The sequence below is a fragment of the Chiloscyllium punctatum genome, chromosome 31 (assembly GCF_047496795.1).
Source record: "Chiloscyllium punctatum isolate Juve2018m chromosome 31, sChiPun1.3, whole genome shotgun sequence".
Classification (NCBI taxonomy): domain Eukaryota; kingdom Metazoa; phylum Chordata; class Chondrichthyes; order Orectolobiformes; family Hemiscylliidae; genus Chiloscyllium; species Chiloscyllium punctatum.
Genome location: NC_092769.1, coordinates 74,280,953 through 74,302,266, shown reverse-complemented (window position 1 = coordinate 74,302,266; position 21,314 = coordinate 74,280,953). Strand labels below are relative to the sequence as shown.

The following is a 21,314-nucleotide window of genomic DNA, read 5'->3' as shown; positions in this document are numbered from 1 at the left end:
TCACCAACATCTTCCCCCCCCCCGCCCAGGACTACTTTGCAGAACATCTTCGGTCCACACATCAGCAGGGCCCCAAGCTTCCCATAGCCAGTCACTTTAACACAACGTCCAGCTCGTGTGCCCACATGTCTGTCCTGGGCACGCTGCGGTGCTCCAGGGAATCACAGTGAGAAATAGAGGAAAAGGCATCTCATCTTCAGACCCTGCACTTTAAAACCTTCTGGGCTCAATATCGAGTTCAACATCTTCAAACTGTGGACCCATTCCTTCCCTTTACTATGGTTTTGTTAGATTAGATTCCCTTCATCTTTGTGATTGTGGGAGGAAACCGGAGCACCCGGAGGAAACCCACGCAGACACCAGGAGAATGTCAGTGTGGAGTTTGCGCAGTCACCTGAGGCTGGAATCGAACCCAGGTCCCTGGCGCTGTGAGGCAGCTGTGCTAACCACTGAGCCACCATGCCACCCCTTTTGTTTGGTCAAAACAATGACTGCAGATGCTGGAAACCAGAATCTGGACTAGAGTGGTGCTGGAAAAGCACAGCAGTTCAGGCAGCATCCGAGGAGCAGTAAAATCGACGTTTCGGGCAAAAGCCCTTCATCAGGAATAAGGCAGAGAGCCTGAAAGGGTGGAGAGATAAATGAGGGGAGGGTGGGGGTGGGGAGAAAGTAGTATAGAGTATGATAGGTGAGTGGGGGAGGGGATGAAGGTGATAGGTCGGGGGGGTGGGGGGGAGGGTGGAGTGGATAGGTGGAAAAGAAGATAGGCAGGTAGGGCAAGTCATGGGGACAGTGCTGAGCTGGAAGGTTGGAACTGGGGCGAGGTGGGAGATGGGGAAATGAGGAAACTGTTGAAGTCCACATTGATGCCCTGGGGTTGAAGTGTTCCGAGGCGGAAGATGAGGCGTTCTTCCTCCAGGCGTCGGGTGGTGAGGGAGCGGCAGTGAAGGAGGCCCAGGACCTCCATGTCCTCAGCAGAGTGGGAGGGGGAGTTGAAATGTTGGGCCACGGGGCGGTTTGGTTGATTGGTGCGGGTGTCCCGGAGATGTTCCCTAAAGCGCTCTGCTAGGAGGCGCCCAGTCTCCCCAATGTAGAGGAGACCACATCGGGAGCAATGGATACAATAAATGATATTAGTGGATGTGCAGGTAAAACTTTGATGGATGTGGAAGGCTCCTTTAGGGCCTTGGATAGAGGTGAGGGAGGAGGTGTGGGCGCAGGTTTTACAGTTCCTGCAGTGGCAGGGGAAGGTGCCAGGATGGGAGGGTGGGTTGTAGGGGGGTGTGGACCTGACCAGGTAGTCACGGAGGGAACGGTCTTTGCAGAAGGTGGAAAGGGGTGGGGAGGGAAATATATTCCTGGTGGTGGGGTCCGTTTGGAGGTGGCGGAAATGTCGGCGGATGATTTGGTTTATGTGAAGGTTTGTAGGGTGGAAGATGAGCACCAGGAGCGTTCTGTCCTTGTTACGGTTGGAGGTGTGAGGTCCTCATTTCCTCTCCCCCCACCTTACCCCAGTTCCAACCTTCCAGCTCAGCACTGTCCCCATGACTTGTCCTACCTGCCTATCTCCTTTTCCACCTATCCACTCCATCCTCCCCCCCACAACCTATCACCTTCATCCCCTCCCCCACTCACCTATCGTACTCGATACTACTTTCTCCCCACCCCCACCCTCCTCTCATTTATCTCTCCACCCTTCAGGCTCTCTGCCTGTATTCCTGATGAGGGGCCTTTGCCCGAAACGTTGATTTTACTGCTCCTTGGATGCTGTCTGAACTGCTGTGCTCTTCCAGCACCACTCTAATCCACACCGTCTTTTGTTTGTTACATTCCCTGTCACCCTCTCTGCCCTCCCCACACTCCAGTGTACTTTCCAGTCTGGCAGTTAGACACACCATTGCCCTACCATTCCCACATTCTGAACGATCAACGTCCTTTCTTCCCCCAGCACTCCACGCCTCCACTTTAATGCTAGCCCCTCTGCCAACACTTCACTTTAGCTTTGAGTCATCTGGACACAAAACGCCAGCTCGCTCTCTCTACATGGATGCTGCCTGATCCACTATGAGCTCCAGCATTGTTTTAGTTTCCAGTACCCACTCACCAATGTAGGCAATGCGATCGGTGACCATGTATTTGTTGTGGTTGACTCTGCTGAACGGTATTTTTTTCTGCTGCTCCGTGGCTGGAACTTTGAAGATCTTCTGCAAGAGGGAAAACGAGAGGGGCTGGGGACAGTCACGTGTTGGATGAAGGCGCCACAGATTCTCGTCACAACGTGTCAACCAGCGTAAGAGAGTGACACGGAGTTCCACAGCCGATGACCGCTCGTACAGTCACGCCGGCGTTAGTACAAAGAGTAGGAGGCCGGTCAGCTCAGTTGGCTGAGAGGCTGTCTTGTGATGCAGAGTGACACCAACGACGTAGGGGTGAATCCGGCAGCGGGCTGAGAGCCTGCCTTCCTGAGCTCGCCCTTTAACCTGAGGCATGATGATGCTCTAATGAGAGAGAGAGTGGGACACCGACGACTGCTAACGGCGACTGTAGGGGTGGCACAGTGTCTCAGTGGTTAGCACTGCTGACCCACAGGGTTCGATTCCAGCCCCAGGCGACTGTCTGTGTGGAGTTTGAACGTTCTCCCCGTGTCTGCGTGGGTTTCCTCCGGGTGCTCCGGTTTCCTCCCACAGTCCAGGGATGTGCAGGTTAGGGTGAATTGGGCATGGGCAATTGCCCACAGTGTCCAGTGATGTGCAGGTTAGGGTGGATTGGCCGTGCTAAATTGTCCCATAGTGCTCAGGGATGTGCAGGTTAGGGTGGATTGGCCGTGCTAAATTGTCCCATAGTGCCCAGGGATGTGCAGGTTAGGGTGGATTGGCCGTGCTAAGTTGTCCCATAGTGCCCAGGGATGTGCAGGTTAGGGTGCATTGGCCATGCTAAGTTGTCCCATAGTGCCCAGGGATGTGCAGGTTAGGGTGGATTGGCCGTGCTAAATTGTCCCATAGTGCCCAGGGATGTGCAGGTTCGGTGCAGTAGTCTGGGGTAAATATAGGATAACAGGGTAGGGGGATGGCTCCCCGTGGGTCATTCTCCGGAGGGTTGGTGTTGGGCCGAAGGGCCTGTTTCCACACGGTAGGGATTCTATAAAATAAAAATACCATTCCTCCGCCCTTCCTCCGATGGACCTTTCATCCCTCAGCCCGATGGGAAAGATGACCCCCTCTGTAATGGGCAGGGGGGGTGTGTACTTAGAGTCGAACGGAAGCATAGGCAGTAAAATGGCTGCTGATAATCCAGTGACTCACCACCTCGATATTGCAGTGCAGCGGGTGCTCAGCGAGGACACTCAGGGACTTCAGGTAGACAAACATCGGCCGGTAAGAGTGCTCCCAGCAGCTGATTAGAAGGCGGACTGACACGTTCCGCTGGCAGGCCGCTTCACGCAGACGGTCATCGATGGTGGACCAGAATCTTTGAGGTGGGGGGGGGGGGAGCGGGCAATCGGCAAATGAACAAGTTAAAACATTGTAACAGATGCACCCCCTCACTTACCAACTGAGACGATCTTTCCACCTCAGAACGTCACACGCACCCACCAAAACACCCTCTGAAGGGCAGCGATGCCTGATGGGCACACAGCAAGATCCCACGGGTTTGGCGACGCACCCAAGACCGTCCCGATTTGTAGCGACACGGGTCGGGTTAAAGCACCAGTAAAAGGTATCCACCCCCTACTCCACATCCTTCCCATAAACACTCCCCTGCCCCCAAACCACCTCTAGCTTCAAACGGTCACCAAGGGATGTCCCACGCCCCGTCGAGGGGCTGGTGAGCTATCCTTGGCTCAGCCCCTCGACAGCGGCAGGGCCAGCCCGGCTATTTCCCCAGCTCGGGGTGGTGTGGGGGCAGCGGTGGGGCATCACGCCGGACCCGGAGCTCAGAGGCAGCGGTCAGGGGGATGCAGGGGGGCAGGGACCGGCTCCTAGTGGTTGGGTAGGTCTCCCAACCCTGCGCGCATCTCTCGTCCCTGGCAAAAACCTTCCCCAAGCCCTCACCCCTCAGGTCAGCAGCCCACCTACCTCGGAGGTTTGCAGTACTGGCAGAGGGGGACCAACTCCATGACTGAGATGAAGACATAAGCTTCTGCATCATCGATCACGCTCAGGATGGCGCTGAGGTCTGAAGTGCGACCAGAGGCGCAGAGGGAGGGCGGAGCGCTCTGCAGGAGAGAGAGAGAGAGAGTCCAGCACAGTTGGTCGTACGGCCAGCCCGGGTCCTACGTTCACTCCCATCCCTCAGACCCAGAAGAGAAATCTAACATAGCTTACATCTCTACACAAGTGGGCGGCACGGTGGCTCAGTGGTTAGCACTGCTGCCTCACAGCGCCAGGGACCGGGATTCGATTCCAGCCTCGGGCGACTGTCTTTGTGTGGAGTTTGCACATTCTCCCTGTGTCTGCATGGGTTTCCTCCGGGTGCTCCGGTTTCCTCCCACAGTCCAAAGATGCACAGGTTAGGGTGAATTGGCCATGCTAAATTGCCCATAATATTCAGGGATGTGTAGGTTAGGGTGAATTGGCCATGCTAAATTGCCCATAATATTCAGGCATGTGCAGGTTAGGGTGGATTGGTCGTGCTAAGTTGCCCATAGTATTTATGGATGTGTATGTTAGGGTGGATTGGCCGTGCTAAATTGCCCCATAGTGTTCAGGGATATGCAGGGTAGGGTGGATTGGCAATGCTAACTTGCCCATAGTGTTCACGGATGTGTAGGTTAGGGTGGATTGGCCATGCTAAATTGCCCCAGTGTCCAGGGATGTGTAGGTTAGGGTGGATTGGCCATGCTAAATTGTCCCATAGTGTCCAGGGATGTGCAGGTTAGAGTGAATTGACCATGCTAAATTGCCCCTAGTGTTCAGGGATGTGTAGTGTTGGGGCATGAGTCAGGGATAAATGTAGGGGAATGGGTCTGGGTGGGTTACTCTTCGGAGGGTCAGCATGGACCTGTTGGGCCAAAGTGTTTCCACACTGTAGGAATTCTGGGATACATGGCCACACTTGCAAGAGATCTAGCCGAGTATGTGCATTGTTCAAGCCCCCCTTGCCTCAGGAAGGGTATACTTACCATGGATGGAAAACAGGGGAACTTCCTGACCTCTGACAGATGGTAGCATGAGGAGAGGTTGAGTAGGTTGGGCCTGTACCCATTGGAGCTTTGAAGAATGAGGGCAGAACTTATACAGTTAATGGTAAGGCCCTGGGGAGTGCTGTCGAACAAAGAGACCTAGGGGTACAGGTGCATAGTTCCTTGAAAGTAGAGTAACAGGCAGACAGGATAGTGAAGGAGGTGTTTGGTACACTTGCCTTTATTGGTCAGTGCATTGAGTACAGGAGTTGGGAGGTCATGTTGCGGCTGGACAGGACGTCAGTGAGGCCACTTTTGGAGTACTGCGTTCAATTCTGGTCTCCCTGCTTTCGGAAGGATGTTGTGAAACTTGAAAGGGTTCAGAAGAGATTTACAAGGATGTTGGCAGGGCTGGAGGGCTTGAGCTACAGGGAGAGGCTGAATAGGACTATTTCCCCTAGAAGGTCAGAGGCTAAGGGGTGACCTTATAGAGGTTTATAAAATCATGAGGGGCGTGGATAGGGCAAATAGACAAGGTCTTTTCCTCAGGGTGTGGGAGCCCAAACATAGAGGGCGTAGGTTTAAGGTGAGAGGGGAAAGATATAAAAGGGACCTAAGGAGCAGGTTTTTCATTCAGAGCGTGGTGCGTGTATGGCAGGAGTTGCCAGAGGAAGTCATAGAGTCATAGAGGTGTACAGCACGGAAACAGACCCTTCGGTCCAACTCGTCCATGCCGACCAGATATCCCAACCCAATCTAGTCCCACCTGCCAGCACCCGGCCCATATCCCTCCAAACGCTTCCTATTCATATACCCATCCAAATTCCTCTTCTATGTTGTCTTTGTACCAGCCTCCACCACATCCTCTGGCAGCTCATTCCATACACGTACCACCCTCTGCGTGAAAAGGTTGCCCCGTAGGTCCCTTTTACATCTTTCTCCTCTCACCCGAAACCTATATCCCTCTAGTTCTGCACTCCCCCAACTAGGGAAGAGACTTTGTCTATTTATCCTATCCATGTCACTCATAATTTTGTAAACCTCTATAAGATCACCCCTCAGCCTCCGACGCTCCAGGGAAAACAGCCCCAGCCTGTTCAGCCTCTCCCTGTAGCTCAAACCCTCCAACCCTGGCAACATCCTTGTAAATCTTTTCTGAACCCTTTCACGTTTCACAGGAGGCTGGTACAAATACAGCATTTAGAAGGCATCTGGATGGGTATATGAATAGGTAAAAACAATGACTACAGATGCTGGAGACCAGATTCTGGAGTAGAGTGGTGCTGGAAAAGTGGTGCTGCAGTTCAGGCAGCATTTGAGGAGCTGGAAAATCCGACGTTTCGGGCAAAAGCCCTTCATCAGGAATACGGAAGGGTTTAGAGGGATATGGACCAAATGCTGGCAAGTGGGACTAGATTGGGTTGGGATATCTGGGCAGCATGGACGAGTTGGGCCGAAGGGTCTGTTTCCGTGCTGTACACCTCTGTGACTCTGACTCTAAATAAAATCAAAATTCTCCTGTTCCCCGCTAGCAGCAGAGACCGGCCACCTATCCCTGCCTTCCCCACCCTCTGACTTACAGCACAGCAACGCGGGAAAGGACTGGGAGACTCACCGAGACGTACACGTCCGCTTCAATCCCGTTCAGTTTCAGCCTGAGCGGCTGCTCCTTGCTGGAGAGGGCAGTGTACCTGCCAGGCCACCGTCGGGGCAGAGCTGCCCCCTCCGCACCCAAGTACCAGTAGGTGCCGAAGATCCTGTCCATGTCTCGTGCCAGGCAGCTACAGTTGGACAGCACCACCCCCAGCTCCTTGACCTGTCAGCAGAACGCGAGGAGGGGGGAAAGGTGAGCCACTCGAAGAATTACATTACCCTGGCGCCTACCTCTACTTCCCGAGCCAACGGATCCGCAACTCAAAACGCGTGCTTCGTAGGATCCCAACAACCCACCTGGCCTGGTTTCCGTGACTGGGTACAAATATCAAACCTGGGGCCTTGTGCAGGGCACAGCTGCCCGCGTTCCCCACACTTCTGCCTTGCCCTTTACTTTTCATTCATTCCTGGGATGTGGGCATCTCTGGCCAGGCCAGCGCTTACTGCCCTATCCTAATTACCCAGAAGGCAACTGAGAGTCAACCACATTGCCGTGGGTCTGGAGTCACACTTAGGCCACATCGGGTAAGGTTGGCATTTTCCTTCCCTGAAGAGCATTAGTGAACCAGATGGGTTTTTCCAACAATCAGCAATTCATCCATGGTCATCGTTAGACTCTTAATTCCAAATTTTGTTTCATTTTGAAAATTAATTCAAGTTCCACCATGTTGGGATTTGAATCCAGGTCCCCAGCACATCACCAGGAGTCTCTGGATCAATAGCTTGGAGATAACACCACTAGGCCCATCACCGCTTCTTCCTGTTGGATCTTCCTTGTCTACCTTCAGGGATTGGTAAGGTGGGTTTACTATCCAGCCAGTGGATAGGCACCTTCAACAATGCTCTCAGTTGGCCTGGATTTGCACTGGACCCCAGTGCAGGAATTTACAGCCCCACAACTTCCTAAGAAGAGTGGGCAGAGCTGTCCCTCTGACAGGGCCATTACAGCAGACTAGAATCTCACCCTCACCCTGGACACCTCCCAGCAGGTCACTGGAAAGTAATTACCTGATTAAAACCTTCTTCCCCAGCCCACACACAGAGGCACGACACAAATGTTTCATTACTATGGCGCTTTGATCTAACGATAGCAATAAACGACATGAGTTGTCCATCCTACTAGCCCCTCGGGCCATTACAGACGGCGATTAAGAGTTAATCCCCATTGCTGTGGGTCTGGAACCGTGTGTGTGTGTGTTCCTTCCAAAGAAGTGCAGGTTAGTGTGGATTGGCCATGCTACATTGCCCCATAGTGTGCAGGCTAGGTGGATTAGCCATGGGAAATTGGTGGTTGGTCGCTTTTTGGTGTGGACTCATAGAGTCATACAGCATGGAAACAGACCCTTTGGTCCAACCCTTCCATATATACCAACCCAATCTAGTCCCAATGGGCCAAATGGCCTGTTTCCATACTGCAAGGAATTCTATGAAGTTTCATCAGCAGCTGTGCCAAGATTTGAACCGGTGGCCTCATCCTCAGAGTGGCCCTCTGGATTATCTAGCGCAGTGACATTACCATTACACCAGGCCTCCTCCCACCAAAAGCAGGTCTCGAGTAGTTGGCCAGCTAAGGGTGAATGAATAAGCTTTGCATTGGATGATCGCCCTTTGATGGTGGGCACCAGTTTGATGCCCATCTTTCACCAGACCTCAAGGAGATGAGGGGAACGAGAGAAGAGACTGAAGGAATCTCTGAAAAGTGGGGGAGGTGCAGAAAATTGGAATTGGAGGCCACAACTAGATCAGCCACTCCCTTGTGGAATTGAGAAGCAGGTTTGAGGGACCGAATGGCCGCCCTTTGCTTTGGGTTGCGTCCTCTGAACCATCGGTGGTTGGTCTCCCCAGGGGCCTCTAAGTGCACACCACCGCCACCCCTCCCTGTTAGTTACCTGGGTCAGTGAGCGCCAGTCCATGTTGGCGCTGCCGATGTAGACATGGCGTCCATCGACCACCCAGACCTTGGTGTGGACAATGCCACCCGTCAGGTTTTTCAGGAACACATGCCTCACCTCAGCACCTGCACCACAAAACAACACAGTCAGACGAGAATCAGAGCGTGACTCAGGGCCAGCCCAACATAGACTGACAACAGGAACTTACCGTGAGCAATAGATCTCCAGACCTTTGGAGTATTAAGGAGATCCAGAATGACGCGCAGGAAGCAGAGTTGGTGGAGGACAGGAAGATTGCTACAATCCTTTCCTTAAAATTTTTAACCAAAGGATGTGGCTGTGCCAGCATTTATTGCCTGTTCCTAATTGCCCAGAGGGCAGTGAAGAGTCAACCACATCGCTGTGGGTCTGGAGTCACGAGTAGGCCCAGACTTCAGGCGAGGACAGTAGTTCCCCTTCCTGAAGGGCATCAGTGAACATAAGATGGATTTTTGCAACAATGGTTTCATGGTCATCATTTGTCTTGATTCCAGATTCTTTTTAGTGAATTCAAATAGCACCACATGCTGTCATGGGGTTCAAACACAGGTCTCTGAGACCTATAGGCCTCTGGATTATTACTCAGGGTAAAACCATTAAACCTTCACCTCCCCTCCAGGAGATAGGAAGCTGTAGGGTTACCACTATTGAACATCCACGGTCTCATTCAATGGGGGGGGGGGTTAGAAGACGACTCAATGGGCTGAATGGCCTTCCCCCACTTCTATGGTCTTACGGTTCTCGTGAACAGAACGGTGAGAGGGCGATTGACTTGAAGGCAGAAGAGGTCAGATCGTTCCAAGTCGGGTATCCCGCAAGTTTGTTGCCAACGTTGGATTCATCAAATCTCAGTAGGAAGGGGGTGGGAAAATGCAAAAAGGAAGATAGGAATCTGGAAATAAATGGCCTACTGGGGTAGGCTTCTGAAGCAAATGTGTAAAGGGAATGAATTAAAACAATATGTGGTCGGCATGGATAGGTTGGACCAAAGGGTCTGTTTCCATGCTGTACATCTCTATGACTCTATAAGAGGGCTTGGCAGAGAGGGAGACAACACACAAATATTGTGGTCCAAAAACTTCCAAGAACTTGAGGAAGCAGCAGTGTGCTTCCCCTGTGGCCGAATAGCCTGCCACCATTCACAATGGCCAAGGGGCTACTAACAATCCTGGCAAGAATTTGGGGTTATCCTGGTGGCGAATGTTGAGGGAGAGTTGGAAGGGGGTGGTGGTCATACGGAGGGACAGGAACATAGAGGAGGTGGCAGTCAGTAAACAAGGGACTCACCGCTATTCGCCAGATCGTCTGTGTCGTTTTCAGACTGCTGGGGGCTGTTGACAGCGATCTTCAGGGTAATCCCTCGTGATTTCAAACCCGCCAGCTGCTTAAAGACCTGCTCACCCTGCGCACAAACCACATCGCTAAAATTAGGGCGTGAGACAACTCCACAGAATATCCCGTCACTGAGTCACCACTTAGAGTCATCGAGATGTACAGCACGGAAACAGACCCTTCCGTCCAACCTGTCCATGCCAACCAGATATCCCAACCCAATCTAGTCCCACCTGCCAGCACCCGGCCCATATCCCTCCAAACCCTTCCTATTCATACACCCATCCAAATGCCTCTTAAATGTTGTCATTGTACCAGCCTCCACCACATCCTCTGGCAGCTCATTCCATACACGTACCACCCTCTGTGTGAAAAAGTTTCCCCTTAGGTCTCTTTTATATCTTTCCCCTCTCACCCTAAACCTATGTCCTCTAGTTCTGTACTCCCAGGGAAAAGACTTTGTCTATTTATCCTATCCATGCCCCTCATGATTTTGTAAACCTCTATAATGTCACCCCTCAGCCTCTGACGCTCCAGTGAAAACAGCCCCAGCCTGTTCAGCCTCTCCCTATAGCTCAAACCCTCCAACTCTGGCAACATCCTTGTAAATCTTTTCTGAATCCTTTGAAGTTTCACAACATCCTTCAGATAGGAAGGAGACCAGAATTGGACGCCATAGCCTCTAATTGACACGGGGAGAGTCCTTGACCCCAGTAAGGCGCCCTCGGGGCCAGCTCTCAGAGTGAACAGAACCTCTGACACTCCCCTGTTAATTTTCCTTTGGCCAGCTAGCTCAGGGTCAGCCCCCTGAACGGAGGAGATTCTAAATCTCCACTCATGGTTATTCCTTCTCTCTCTCTCTCTCTCTCCACCCCCACCCTACCGCCTAACATCAGTAGCACTTATTCATTTCCCCAGTGCCCATGTCATGCGTGTGTGTAGGTGTCGGACACAGTGAAGAATAACAAATACAGACATTTTTATCCCTATTCCACCACCAGGAAGAAAGGAAACACCCAAGTGGCCTGTGACAAGCAGTGCCCTTCTCAGAGGGCAATGCTGTGTGATCAAACAGTGAAGGGCAGGGCAGGGCAGGGATTGTATCAAAATAGAGTCGGAGGGGGAAATAAAACACTCCACACCCTGTGGTGCCCACCCCTCCCTGAAAACCTCGAGGGTGCTGGTAGACACCGCATGCCCCTTCTCTGGGGACACCTCCTGACCTGTTTATATCTGTCATCTCTGGTTGTACCAGGTTAACCTGACGAAGGGCTTTTGCCCGAAACGTCGATTTTCCTGCTCCTCGGATGCTGCCTGCATTTCCAGCACCACTCTAATCTAGACTCCTGGTTTCCAGCATCTGCAGTCCTCACTTTTGCCAAGGTTAACAACCCCAAAACAGGGAGCTCGCGTTCCATAAGGTTCACCATAAGGCTGACCTCATTATACAGCTTTAAACTCATCGAAGGAAGACCAGTGTCTCTCATGGAGCAAGTGCAACTGGTTGGGAAATCTCATCCATTTGGAAAAGTTTGCCTGAAGGGAAGGCCAACGTTTATGGTCCATCCCTAATTGTCCGAGGGACTAACTAGGGCCATTACAGAGGACAGTTAGGAGACAAACCACATTGCTGTGGATGTGGAGTCACATGCAGGCCAGACAGGGCCCAGATTTCGTTCCCAAAGCCGGACGCTTTTCCCTGGCAGGTTTTAGCGACTGAAATTTTGATTAGTGATGGAGATAGCGTTACAGAAAGTGCAGGCTCATAGCTCCTTGAAAGTGAAGTGACAGGTAGGCAGGATAGTGAAGGCGGCGTTTGGCTTACCTTGGTCAGTGCACTGACTACAGGAGTTGGAGGGTCTGTACAGGACATTGGTTAGGCCACTTTTGGAATACTGCATTCAATTCCCTGCCACAAGCAGGAGGTTGTGAAACTTGAGAAAAGGTTTGAGAAACGATTTACAAGAGTGTTGCCGGGGTTGGAGGGTTTGAGCTATTAGAGAGAGGCTGACAACACCAGTGCAGCTTTCCCTGGAGCGTTGGAGGCTGAGGGGTGATCTTAGAGAGACTTAGAAAAGCATGGATAGGCTAAATAGTCAAAGTCTTTTCCTCAGGGTAGGGGAGTTCAGCACTAGAGGGCTGAGGTTTAAGGTGAGAGGGAAAAGATTTAAAAGGGATGTGAGGGGCTACTTTTTTCACACAGAGGATGGTGTGTGTATGGAATGAGCTGCCAGAGGAAGTGGTGGAGGCTGGTACAATGACAACATTTAAAAGGCATCTGGATGGGTATATGAATAGAATAGCCTTTATCGTGAACAGGAGGGAATTAGAGTTTGCGATTTTTTGTAAAGATTTGTAGCTCAGGTTGAGGTTCAGGTTGTAAGTTTGCTCACTGAGCTGGAAGATTGGCTCCCGGACATTTTGTCACCATGCTGGGTAACATCATCAGTGAGCCTCCGTGAAACGCTGGTGTTGTGTCTCGCTTTCTACTGATGTGTCTCGGTCGAAACAAGAAGACAGAGCACGCCCAGAGACTCTAGCCACATTACCACACATTTAAGACATCTCGGAGGTGGCAACCAGACTACTCCAGCCCCTTGGCATCATGGTAGCCTATAAACCTACCCACACACTGAAAGAGCTCTTGATGAAGCTAAAGGACCTGCACCAACAACCAGCAGAATGAATGTCATTTACAAAATACCCCGCAAGGCCTGCGACAAAATACATCAGACAGACGGGCAGGAAACTAGTCACGAGGACACCAACTGGCCACCAAAGGACATGACCAACTATCACTAGTATCCACACACACACACACACACAGATAATGAGGGCACCAGTCCGACTGGGATAATACATCCGTCCTAGACATGCACGGGAATCCTTACAGGCCTGACATGCAAACCGAAACTCCATCAACAAACACATCGATTTGGACCCCATTTACCAAACTCTCAGAAACAGAACCTGAAGTGATAACACCCACCACATCACGAGACACATCAATAGAAAGCGAGACACAACACCAGCGCTTCATCAGAGGCTCACTGATGATGTTACCCAGTATGGTGACGAAACGTCTGAGAACAAATCTTCCAGCTCACCGAGCAAAAGGATTGAGAAAGCACTGTTCACCTGAGAGGCTGAAGGATCCCCTTGGCTCAGGTCACTGCCCCGCAATGTGAAGTAAAAGGCTGCGATTTCCACAGTGTGGTTGGCCTGGTCGAGGAGATCCACCCAGCCGTTGTAGATGGAGACATGGCGAGGGGCACCTTTGGAGAACGAAAGTCCGATCGGAATACTCTCCACCAGAGTCAACCTGCAAAACAAACGATACTCACACGGATCTCTCCCAGGATTTAAATGCCCCAGAAGCAGCCAGGGTGCCTCGGTGCCGATCTCCCGTTCCCTGGACATCTCCGTTACTGCCTCATGTGCTAACTCACTTGCTGTGCTCGCTTACCCTCACTGGTGACCAGTCAATTCTTACTCTGTAACCTCCTCCCTACACCTACTCCTACACCCCCTCCCTATCTCTGTAACCCCCTCCAGCCCCTACAACCCCCTCCCTATCTCTGTAACCCCCTCCGTGCCTCCCTCCCTATCTCTGTAACCCCTCCGTGCCCCCCTCCCTATCTCTGTAACCCCCTCCGTGCCCCCCTCCCTATCTCTGTAACCCCCTCCGTGCCCCCCTCCCTATCTCTGTAACCCCTCCGTGACCCACTCCCTATCTCTGTCACCCCCTCTGTGCCCCCTTCCCTATCTCTGTAACCCCCTCCGTGCCCCCCTCCCTATCTCTGTAACCCCCTCCGTGCCCCCCTCCCTATCTCTGTAACCCCTTTGTGCCCCCCTCCCTATCTCTGTAACCCCTCCGTGCCCCCCTCCCTATCTCTGTAACCCCTTTGTGCCCCCCTCCCTATCTCTGTAACCCCTCTGTGCCCCCCTCCCTATCTCTGTAACCCCTCCGTGCCCCCCTCCCTATCTCTGTAACCCCTTTGTGCCCCCCTCCCTATCTCTGTAACCCCTCCGTGACCCACTCCCTATCTCTGTAACCCCCTCCGTGCCCCCCTCCCTATCTCTGTAACCCCTCCGAGCCCCCCCTCCCTATTTCTGTAACCCCCTCCGTGCCCCCCTCCCTATCTCTGTAACCCCTCCGAGCCCCCCCTCCCTATTTCTGTAACCCCCTCCGTGCCCCCCTCCCTATCTCTGTAACCCCTCCGAGCCCCCCCTCCCTATTTCTGTCACCCCCTCCGTGCCCCCCTCCCTATCTCTGTAACCCCTCCGTGTCCCCCTCCCTATCTCTGTAACCCCTCCGTGCCCCCCTCCCTATCTCTGTCACCCCCTCTGTGCCCCCTTCCCTAGCTCTGTAACCCCCTCCATGCCCCCCTCCCTATCTCTGTCACCCCCTCCGTGCCCCCCTCCCTATCTCTGTCACCCCCTCCGTGCCCCCCTCCCTATCTCTGTAACCCCTCCATGCCCCACTCCCTATCTCTGTCACCCCCTCCGTGCCCCCCTCCCTATCTCTGTAACCCCTCCGTGCCCCCATCCCTATCTCTGTAACCCCTCCGTGCCCCCCTCCCTATCTCTGTAACCCCTCCGTGCCCCCCTCCCTATCTCTGTAACCCCTCCGTGTCCCCCTCCCTATCTCTGTAACCCAGCTCTGTGCCCCACTCCCTATCTCTGTAACCCCCTCCCTGGGCCTACTTGCAGTCGTCTTGGCAGGCCTCCTGTTGCCATGGTAACGAGCTGTAAATCCAGTCCACCTTCAGCAGGCCAACCAGGCCCCAGGCCGCGGTGGGCAGTGCCACCTGCCCCGAGCCCAGGAGGTACCAACCAAGGAGAGCTAGGAGCAGGACAGTGGCCAGCAGGAGGCAGAGCAGCAAGCCTGAGCTGGGCCGAACCCTCGCCAAGGTACCCTATGATATGAGTGAGAGAGAGGGGGAGGGAGAGAGAGGGGGGGATAGAGAGGGGGGTGGGGAGAGAGGGAGAGGGAGGGAGAGAGAGAGAGGGAGGGGGAGAGAGGGAGATGGGGGTGGAAGAGATGGAGAGACAGGGAGGGAGAGAGACAGAGGGAGAGAGAGAGAGAGAGAGAGAGATAGAGAGAGATAGAGAGGGAGGGAGGGGGAGAGAGAGAGAGGGAGGGGGAGAGAGGGAGATGGGGGTGGAAGAGATGGAGAGACAGGGAGGGAGAGAGACAGAGGGGGAGAGAGAGAGAGAGACAGAGGGGGGGAGAGAGAGAGAGAGAGAGAGAGAGACGGGGGTGGGGGGGGAACAAAACAGGCAATCACCAAGACTGTCAAGCATCGACAGCACCTTCCTGTTGCTGAAGCCACCCACAGTTGAATAGCTAGCCCACAGACTCACAGGGTTGGCTTCATGGGCAGAGTGTGACGGATCTGCTCAAATCACCATCCCGTACGCCGTCACAGGTCAGAGGGCATTTCCACCATGTGAGGCATCACAGTACATTCCGATGCTATGCCCCCTCCCTGCAATGCACAAGTGTGAATGTGCGGGGGGTGGGGGGGGGTTTAGGGGGAATGACCAGACTGGACTGGGCTTAGACAGAAAAGGACCTGATTCCAATCCCTGTGTCCTGAACGTATCGAGCTCCCCACCCACCCACCCCACCTCCCACCACCCCCTGCGACCATTGCTCATTACCTATGCCCTCCAACCTCGCATCCAAGGACAGCAGAGGTCAACTGAAAATGAGGGGTGTGGGTGACGAGAAAATCCCTCATCACTCATATCTCATAATTACCATCACCTCCATACTGTGCAGAGCCAACGTGTAGAGGGAGCTTTACTCTGTATCTAACCCCGTGCTGTCCCTGTCCTGGGAGGGTTCGATGGGAGGGGGGGGACAGTGCAGAGGGAGCTTTACTCTGTATCTAACCCTGTCCTGCCCCTTTCCCTAGGGAGTGTTTGATAGGGGACAGTGTAGAGGGAGCTTTACTCTGTATCTAACCCCGTGCTGTCCCTGTCCTGGGAGTGTATGATGGGGGACAGTGTAGAGGGAGCTTTACTCTGTATCTGTCCCCATGCTGTCCCTGTCCTGGGGAGTGTTTGATGGGGGACAGTGTAGAGGGAGCTTTACGCTGTATCTATCCCCATGCTGTCCCTGTCCTGGGGAGTGTTTGATGGGGGGGACAGTGTAGAGAGAGCTTTACTCTGTATCTAACCCCATGCTGTCCCTGTCCTTGGAGTATTTGATGGGGGACAGTGTAGTGGTAGCTTTACTCTGTATCTAACCCTGTGCTGTCCCTGTCCTGGGGAGTGTTTGATGGGGGGGACAGTGTAGAGGGAGCTTTACTCTGTATCTAACCCCGTGCTGTCCCTGTCCTGGGAGTGTATGATGGGGGACAGTGTAGAGGGAGCTTTACTCTGTATCTAACCCCGTGCTGTCCCTGTCCCGGGGAGGGTTTGATGGGGGACAGTGTAGAGGGAGCTTTACTCTGTATCTAACCCTGTGCTGTCCCTGTCGTGGGGAGTGTATGATGGGGGACAGTGTTGAGGGAGCTTTACTCTGTATCTAACCCCGTGCTGTCCCTGTCCCTGGGGAGTGTTTGATGGGGGGACAGTGTAGAGGGAGCTCTACTCTGTATCTAACCCCGTGCTGTCCCTGTCCTGGGGAGTTTTTGACGGGATGCCTGGGGAGATAACAAACAGAACCACAATGATTCTTCGCGAAGTGAGGATGTGAAGGGAGGACAGAGACGGAAAGGATTACCTTTGAAGTTTTTCTCCCTGTTGGTATCTCTGGGAGCTCTCTCCACATTGGCCTTTTTCTGGGTTCTTCAGGAATCTTCACTCTCAGTTTCTGAAGGCTGTAGATAGCTGGTCTCAGACCCTCCTAATGGCAACGTGAAAGAGACATCAGCAACAAGCTTCATTTTACTATCGCCTTTCACTCTGTAAAGCCTCCCCAAACCACTCCATGGGAGAGTCTGCCAGACAGGATGTGACCCCCCAAGGCGCACCGGGAGGTAGTAGGTGAGGTGAACGAAAGGTCTGTCGAACGGAGCAGATTTGAGGAGTACTTTAATGGAATAAACACAGAGAGAGTGAGACAGGAGGCTGAGAGGTGGGTGTGGATTTGAAGGGTTCCCAAGCAGCTGGAAGCATGACCACCAATGGGAATCAGAGGATGTTCAAAGGACAGGAATGACGGAAGGTTACAGAGACTAGGGGGGATGTATGGGCCGGAGGAGGTTACAGAGATAGGGAGGGGCTGTAGGGGCTGGAGGGGGTTACAGAGATAGGGAGTGTAGGGGCTGGAGGGGGTGACAGAGATAGGGAGGGGGTGTAGGGGCTGGAGGGGGTTACAGAGATAGGGAGGGGGTATAGGGGATGGAGGGGGTTACAGAGATAGGGAGGGGGTGTAGGGGATGGAGGGGGTTACAGAGATAGGGAGGGGGTGTAGGGGCTGGAGGGGGTGACTGAGATAGGGAGTGTAGGGGCTGGAGGGGGTTACAGAGATAGGGAGGGAGTGTAGGGGATGGAGGGGGTTACAGAGATAGGGAGGGGGTGTAGGGGCTGGAGGGGGTTACAGAGATAGGGAGGGGGTGTAGGGGGTTACAGAGATAGGGAGTGTAGGGGCTGGAGGCGGTTACAGAGATAGGGAGGGGGTGTCGGGGCTGGAGGGGGTGACTGAGATAGGCAGGGGGTGTAGGGGCTGGAGGGGGTTACAGAGATAGGGAGGGGGTGTAGGGGGCTGGAGGGGGTGACAGAGATAGGGAGGGGGTGTAGGGGCTGGAGGGGGTGATGGGGTTAGGGAGAGGATGTAGGGGCTGGAGGAGGTGGATGGGGTTAGGGAGAGGTGGAGGAGCTGGAAGGGGTGACAGAGATAGGGAGGGATTTCAAAACAAGTAGCAGGACCGTTGTCAAATTGAGGTATTTTTCTGACAGCAATCTCTGTGGGATTCCTCAGTTCGCAGGTCTCCTCACAGCCACCAACCATCTCCTGCAGTGACCAGCAGCTGACCTTCAAGCCCAGACCATTGTAATACTGACCTTGACCACAGGAGGGACCATGATGCTCCTGGGGGTCTCCTGGTGCTCAGTTCCATCCTCCTCTTCCTCGTTCTGTTCTTCCTCCTCTTCCTCCTTCTTCATCTTCCTTTGCTTCAAATCTAAGTCTGCCTTCACCTTCTGCAGAACAACCTGAAGTGGTTTCAAATTAACCTGATGGAACATGACCCACTGTGAAATTAGGCGCTCGCGCAACGCTTTCACCGTGCGCTGTGATATTACACAAGAGAGAGAGATACAGGAGAGGGTAGACATGTCAAACTGGTTCCTCAATACCCTGTCCATTCTGGGACAGAAAGGACACCGTCACTCCAGAACGAAGCACTTTGTAAAACATACTTTTTTGTGTACGCAACTCCCATACACAGCAATGTGAGAATGATCCAGATCATTTGATTTTGGTGTTGTTGGTTGAGGGATAAATATTTGCCCCCAGGACTCCAGAGAGAACACCCTCCTGCTCATTTACCAAGAGTAGCCACTCGAACTCTTACACACATAATCAGACCCACAGTCATCTATACGTACAACCTTGATCCTTCGAGAGGGCAGGGGTAGCTCAGCAATTAATGTCTCATCTGAAAGATAACATCCCCGACAGCATGGCACTCCCTCAGTACTGACCCCCCAACAGCATGGCGCTCCCTCAGTACTGACCCTCCGACAGTGCGGCGCTCCCTCAGTACTGACCCTCCGACAGTGCGGCACTCCCTCAGCACTGACCCTCCGACAGTGCGGCGCTCCCTCAGCACTGACCCCCCGACAGTGCGGCGCTCCCTCAGTACTGACCCTCCGACAGTGCCCACTCCCTCAGTACTGACCCTCCGACAGTGCGGTGCTCCCTCAGTACTGACCCTCCGACAGTGCGGCACTCCCTCAGTACTGACCCTCCGACAGTGCGGCACTCCCTCAGTACTGACCCTCCGACAGTGCGGCACTCCCTCAGTACTGACCCTCCGACAGTGCGGCACTCCCTCAGTACTGACCCTCCGACAGTGCGGCGCTCCCTCAGTACTGACCCTCCGACAGTGCCCACTCCCTCAGTACTGACCCTCCGACAGTGCGGTGCTCCCTCAGTACTGACCCTCCGACAGTGTGGCGCTCCCTCAGTACTGACCCTCCGACAGTGCAGCACTCCCTCAGTACTGACCCTCCGACAGTGCAGCTCTCCCTCAGTACTGACCCTCCAACAGTGCGGCACTCCCTCAGTACTGACCCTCCGACAGTGCGGCACTCCCTCAGTACTGACCCTCCGACAGTGCGGCTCTCCCTCAGTACTGACCCTCCGACAGTGAGGCGCTCCCTCAGTACTGACCCCCCCAACAGTGCGGTGCTCCCTCAGTACTAACCCCCCCCGACAGTGCGGCTCTCCCTCAGTACTGACCCTCCGACAGTGAGGCGCTCCCTCAGTACTAACCCCCCCCGACAGTGCAGCACTCCCTCAGTACTGACCCTCCGACAGTGTGGTGCTCCCTCAGCACTGACCCCCCCCCCAACCGTGCGGTGCTCCCTCAGTACTGACTCTCCGACAATGCGGTGCTCCTTCAGCACTAACCCTCCGACAGCACAATGCTCCCTCAGTACTGGCCCCCCAACAGCACAGTACTCCCTCAGTACTGACCTTCCAATAGCATGGTGCTCCCTCAGTACTGACCTTCCAATAGCACAGTGCTCCCTCAGTACTGACCCTCCGACAGCATGGCGCTCCCTCAATACTGACCCTCCAATAGCACGGTGCTCCCTCAGTACTGACCCTCCGACAGTGCAGTGCTCCCTCAGTACTGACCCTCCAATAGCACGGTGCTCCCTCAGTACTGACCCTCCGACAGCGGAGTGCTGCCTCAGCCTTGACCTTCCCACAGTACAGCACTCCATCAACACTGACCCTCTGACAGCGCGGCACACTCTCAGCCTTGACCCTCCAAAAGCACAGCGTTCCCTCAGCATTGACCCTCCGACAGTGCCCACTCCCTCAGCACTGAACCTCCGACAGTGCCCGCTCCCTCAGCACTGACCCTCCGACAGTGCAGCACTCCCTCAGCACTCACCCTCCGACAGTGCCCGCTCCCTCAGCACTGAGCCTCCAACAGCACAATGGTCCCTCAGCACTGACCCTCCGACAGTGCGGAGCTCCCTCAGCGCTCCCTCAGTACTGACCCCCTGACAGTGCGGCATTCCCTCAGTACTGACCCTCCAACAGCACAGTGCTCCCTCAGTACTGACCTTCCAATAGCATGGTGCTCCCTCAGTACTGACCTTCCAATAGCACGGTGCTCCCTCAGTACTGACCCTCCGACAGCATGGCGCTCCCTCAATACTGACCCTCCAATAGCACGGTGCTCCCTCAGTACTGACCCTCCGACAGTGCAGTGCTCCCTCAGTACTGACCCTCCAATAGCACGGTGCTCCCTCAGTACTGACCCTCCGACAGCGGAGTGCTGCCTCAGCCTTGACCTTCCCACAGTACAGCACTCCATCAACACTGACCCTCTGACAGCGCGGCACACTCTCAGCCTTGACCCTCCAAAAGCACAGCGTTCCCTCAGCATTGACCCTCCGACAGTGCCCACTCCCTCAGCACTGAACCTCCGACAGTGCCCGCTCCCTCAGCACTGACCCTCCGACAGTGCAGCACTCCCTCAGCACTCACCCTCCGACAGTGCCCGCTCCCTCAGCACTGAGCCTCCAACAGCACAATGGTCCCTCAGCACTGACCCTCCGACAGTGCGGAGCTCCCTCAGCGCTCCCTCAGTACTGACCCCCTGACAGTGCGGCATTCCCTCAGTACTGACCCTCCAACAGCACAGTGCTCCCTCAGTACTGACCCTCCGACAGTGCCTGCTCCCTCAGCACTGACCCTCCGACAGTGCCTGCTCCCTCAGCACTGACCCTCCGACAGTGCCTGCTCCCTCAGCACTGACCCTCTGGCAGCATTGAGCTCTTCCCACTCTGGCACTGGGAGTATGAGCAAAAGTGTCGAGAGTGAATACTCGATTCCCCTTTCGTGAGAAAAACCATGACTACCAGCTGGGAATGAGGTGGTTGACCCATTGGCTCAGACAGAGAGTCGACATTTCAGGAAGGGCTTCTGCCCGAAACGTCGGCTCTCCCGCTCCTCAGATGCTGCCTGACCTGCTGTGCTTTTCCAGAGCCTCACTCTGCGACTCTGATCTCCAGTGCTCACCTGCTCCCAGAAATAAAGACAGACAGGGACTGAGAGAGAGACTGACAAAGAGACC

The 21,314-nt window shown here is 54.1% G+C and overlaps 1 protein-coding gene across 3 annotated transcripts in view; it reads right to left on the bottom strand.

Moving 5' to 3' along the window:
* LOC140457102 (5'-3' exonuclease PLD3-like) overlaps nucleotides 1–21,314 on the bottom strand; it is a 35,175-nt gene that overhangs the window by 7,082 nt on the left and 6,779 nt on the right. For 2 of the 3 annotated variants that reach the window (XM_072551100.1, XM_072551099.1), the window contains exons 3-12: nucleotides 18,058–18,228; nucleotides 16,775–16,897; nucleotides 14,746–14,957; nucleotides 13,177–13,360; nucleotides 9,994–10,108; nucleotides 8,665–8,792; nucleotides 6,738–6,938; nucleotides 4,077–4,216; nucleotides 3,303–3,468; nucleotides 2,105–2,204 (exon numbers count right to left, since the gene is read on the bottom strand). In XM_072551100.1, the coding sequence (XP_072407201.1) occupies nucleotides 2,105–2,204; nucleotides 3,303–3,468; nucleotides 4,077–4,216; nucleotides 6,738–6,938; nucleotides 8,665–8,792; nucleotides 9,994–10,108; nucleotides 13,177–13,360; nucleotides 14,746–14,957; nucleotides 16,775–16,897; nucleotides 18,058–18,228 (1,540 nt within the window). The remainder of the gene's footprint in view (nucleotides 1–2,104; nucleotides 2,205–3,302; nucleotides 3,469–4,076; nucleotides 4,217–6,737; nucleotides 6,939–8,664; nucleotides 8,793–9,993; nucleotides 10,109–13,176; nucleotides 13,361–14,745; nucleotides 14,958–16,774; nucleotides 16,898–18,057; nucleotides 18,229–21,314) is intronic. The other variant, XM_072551101.1, reaches the window with a different exon arrangement.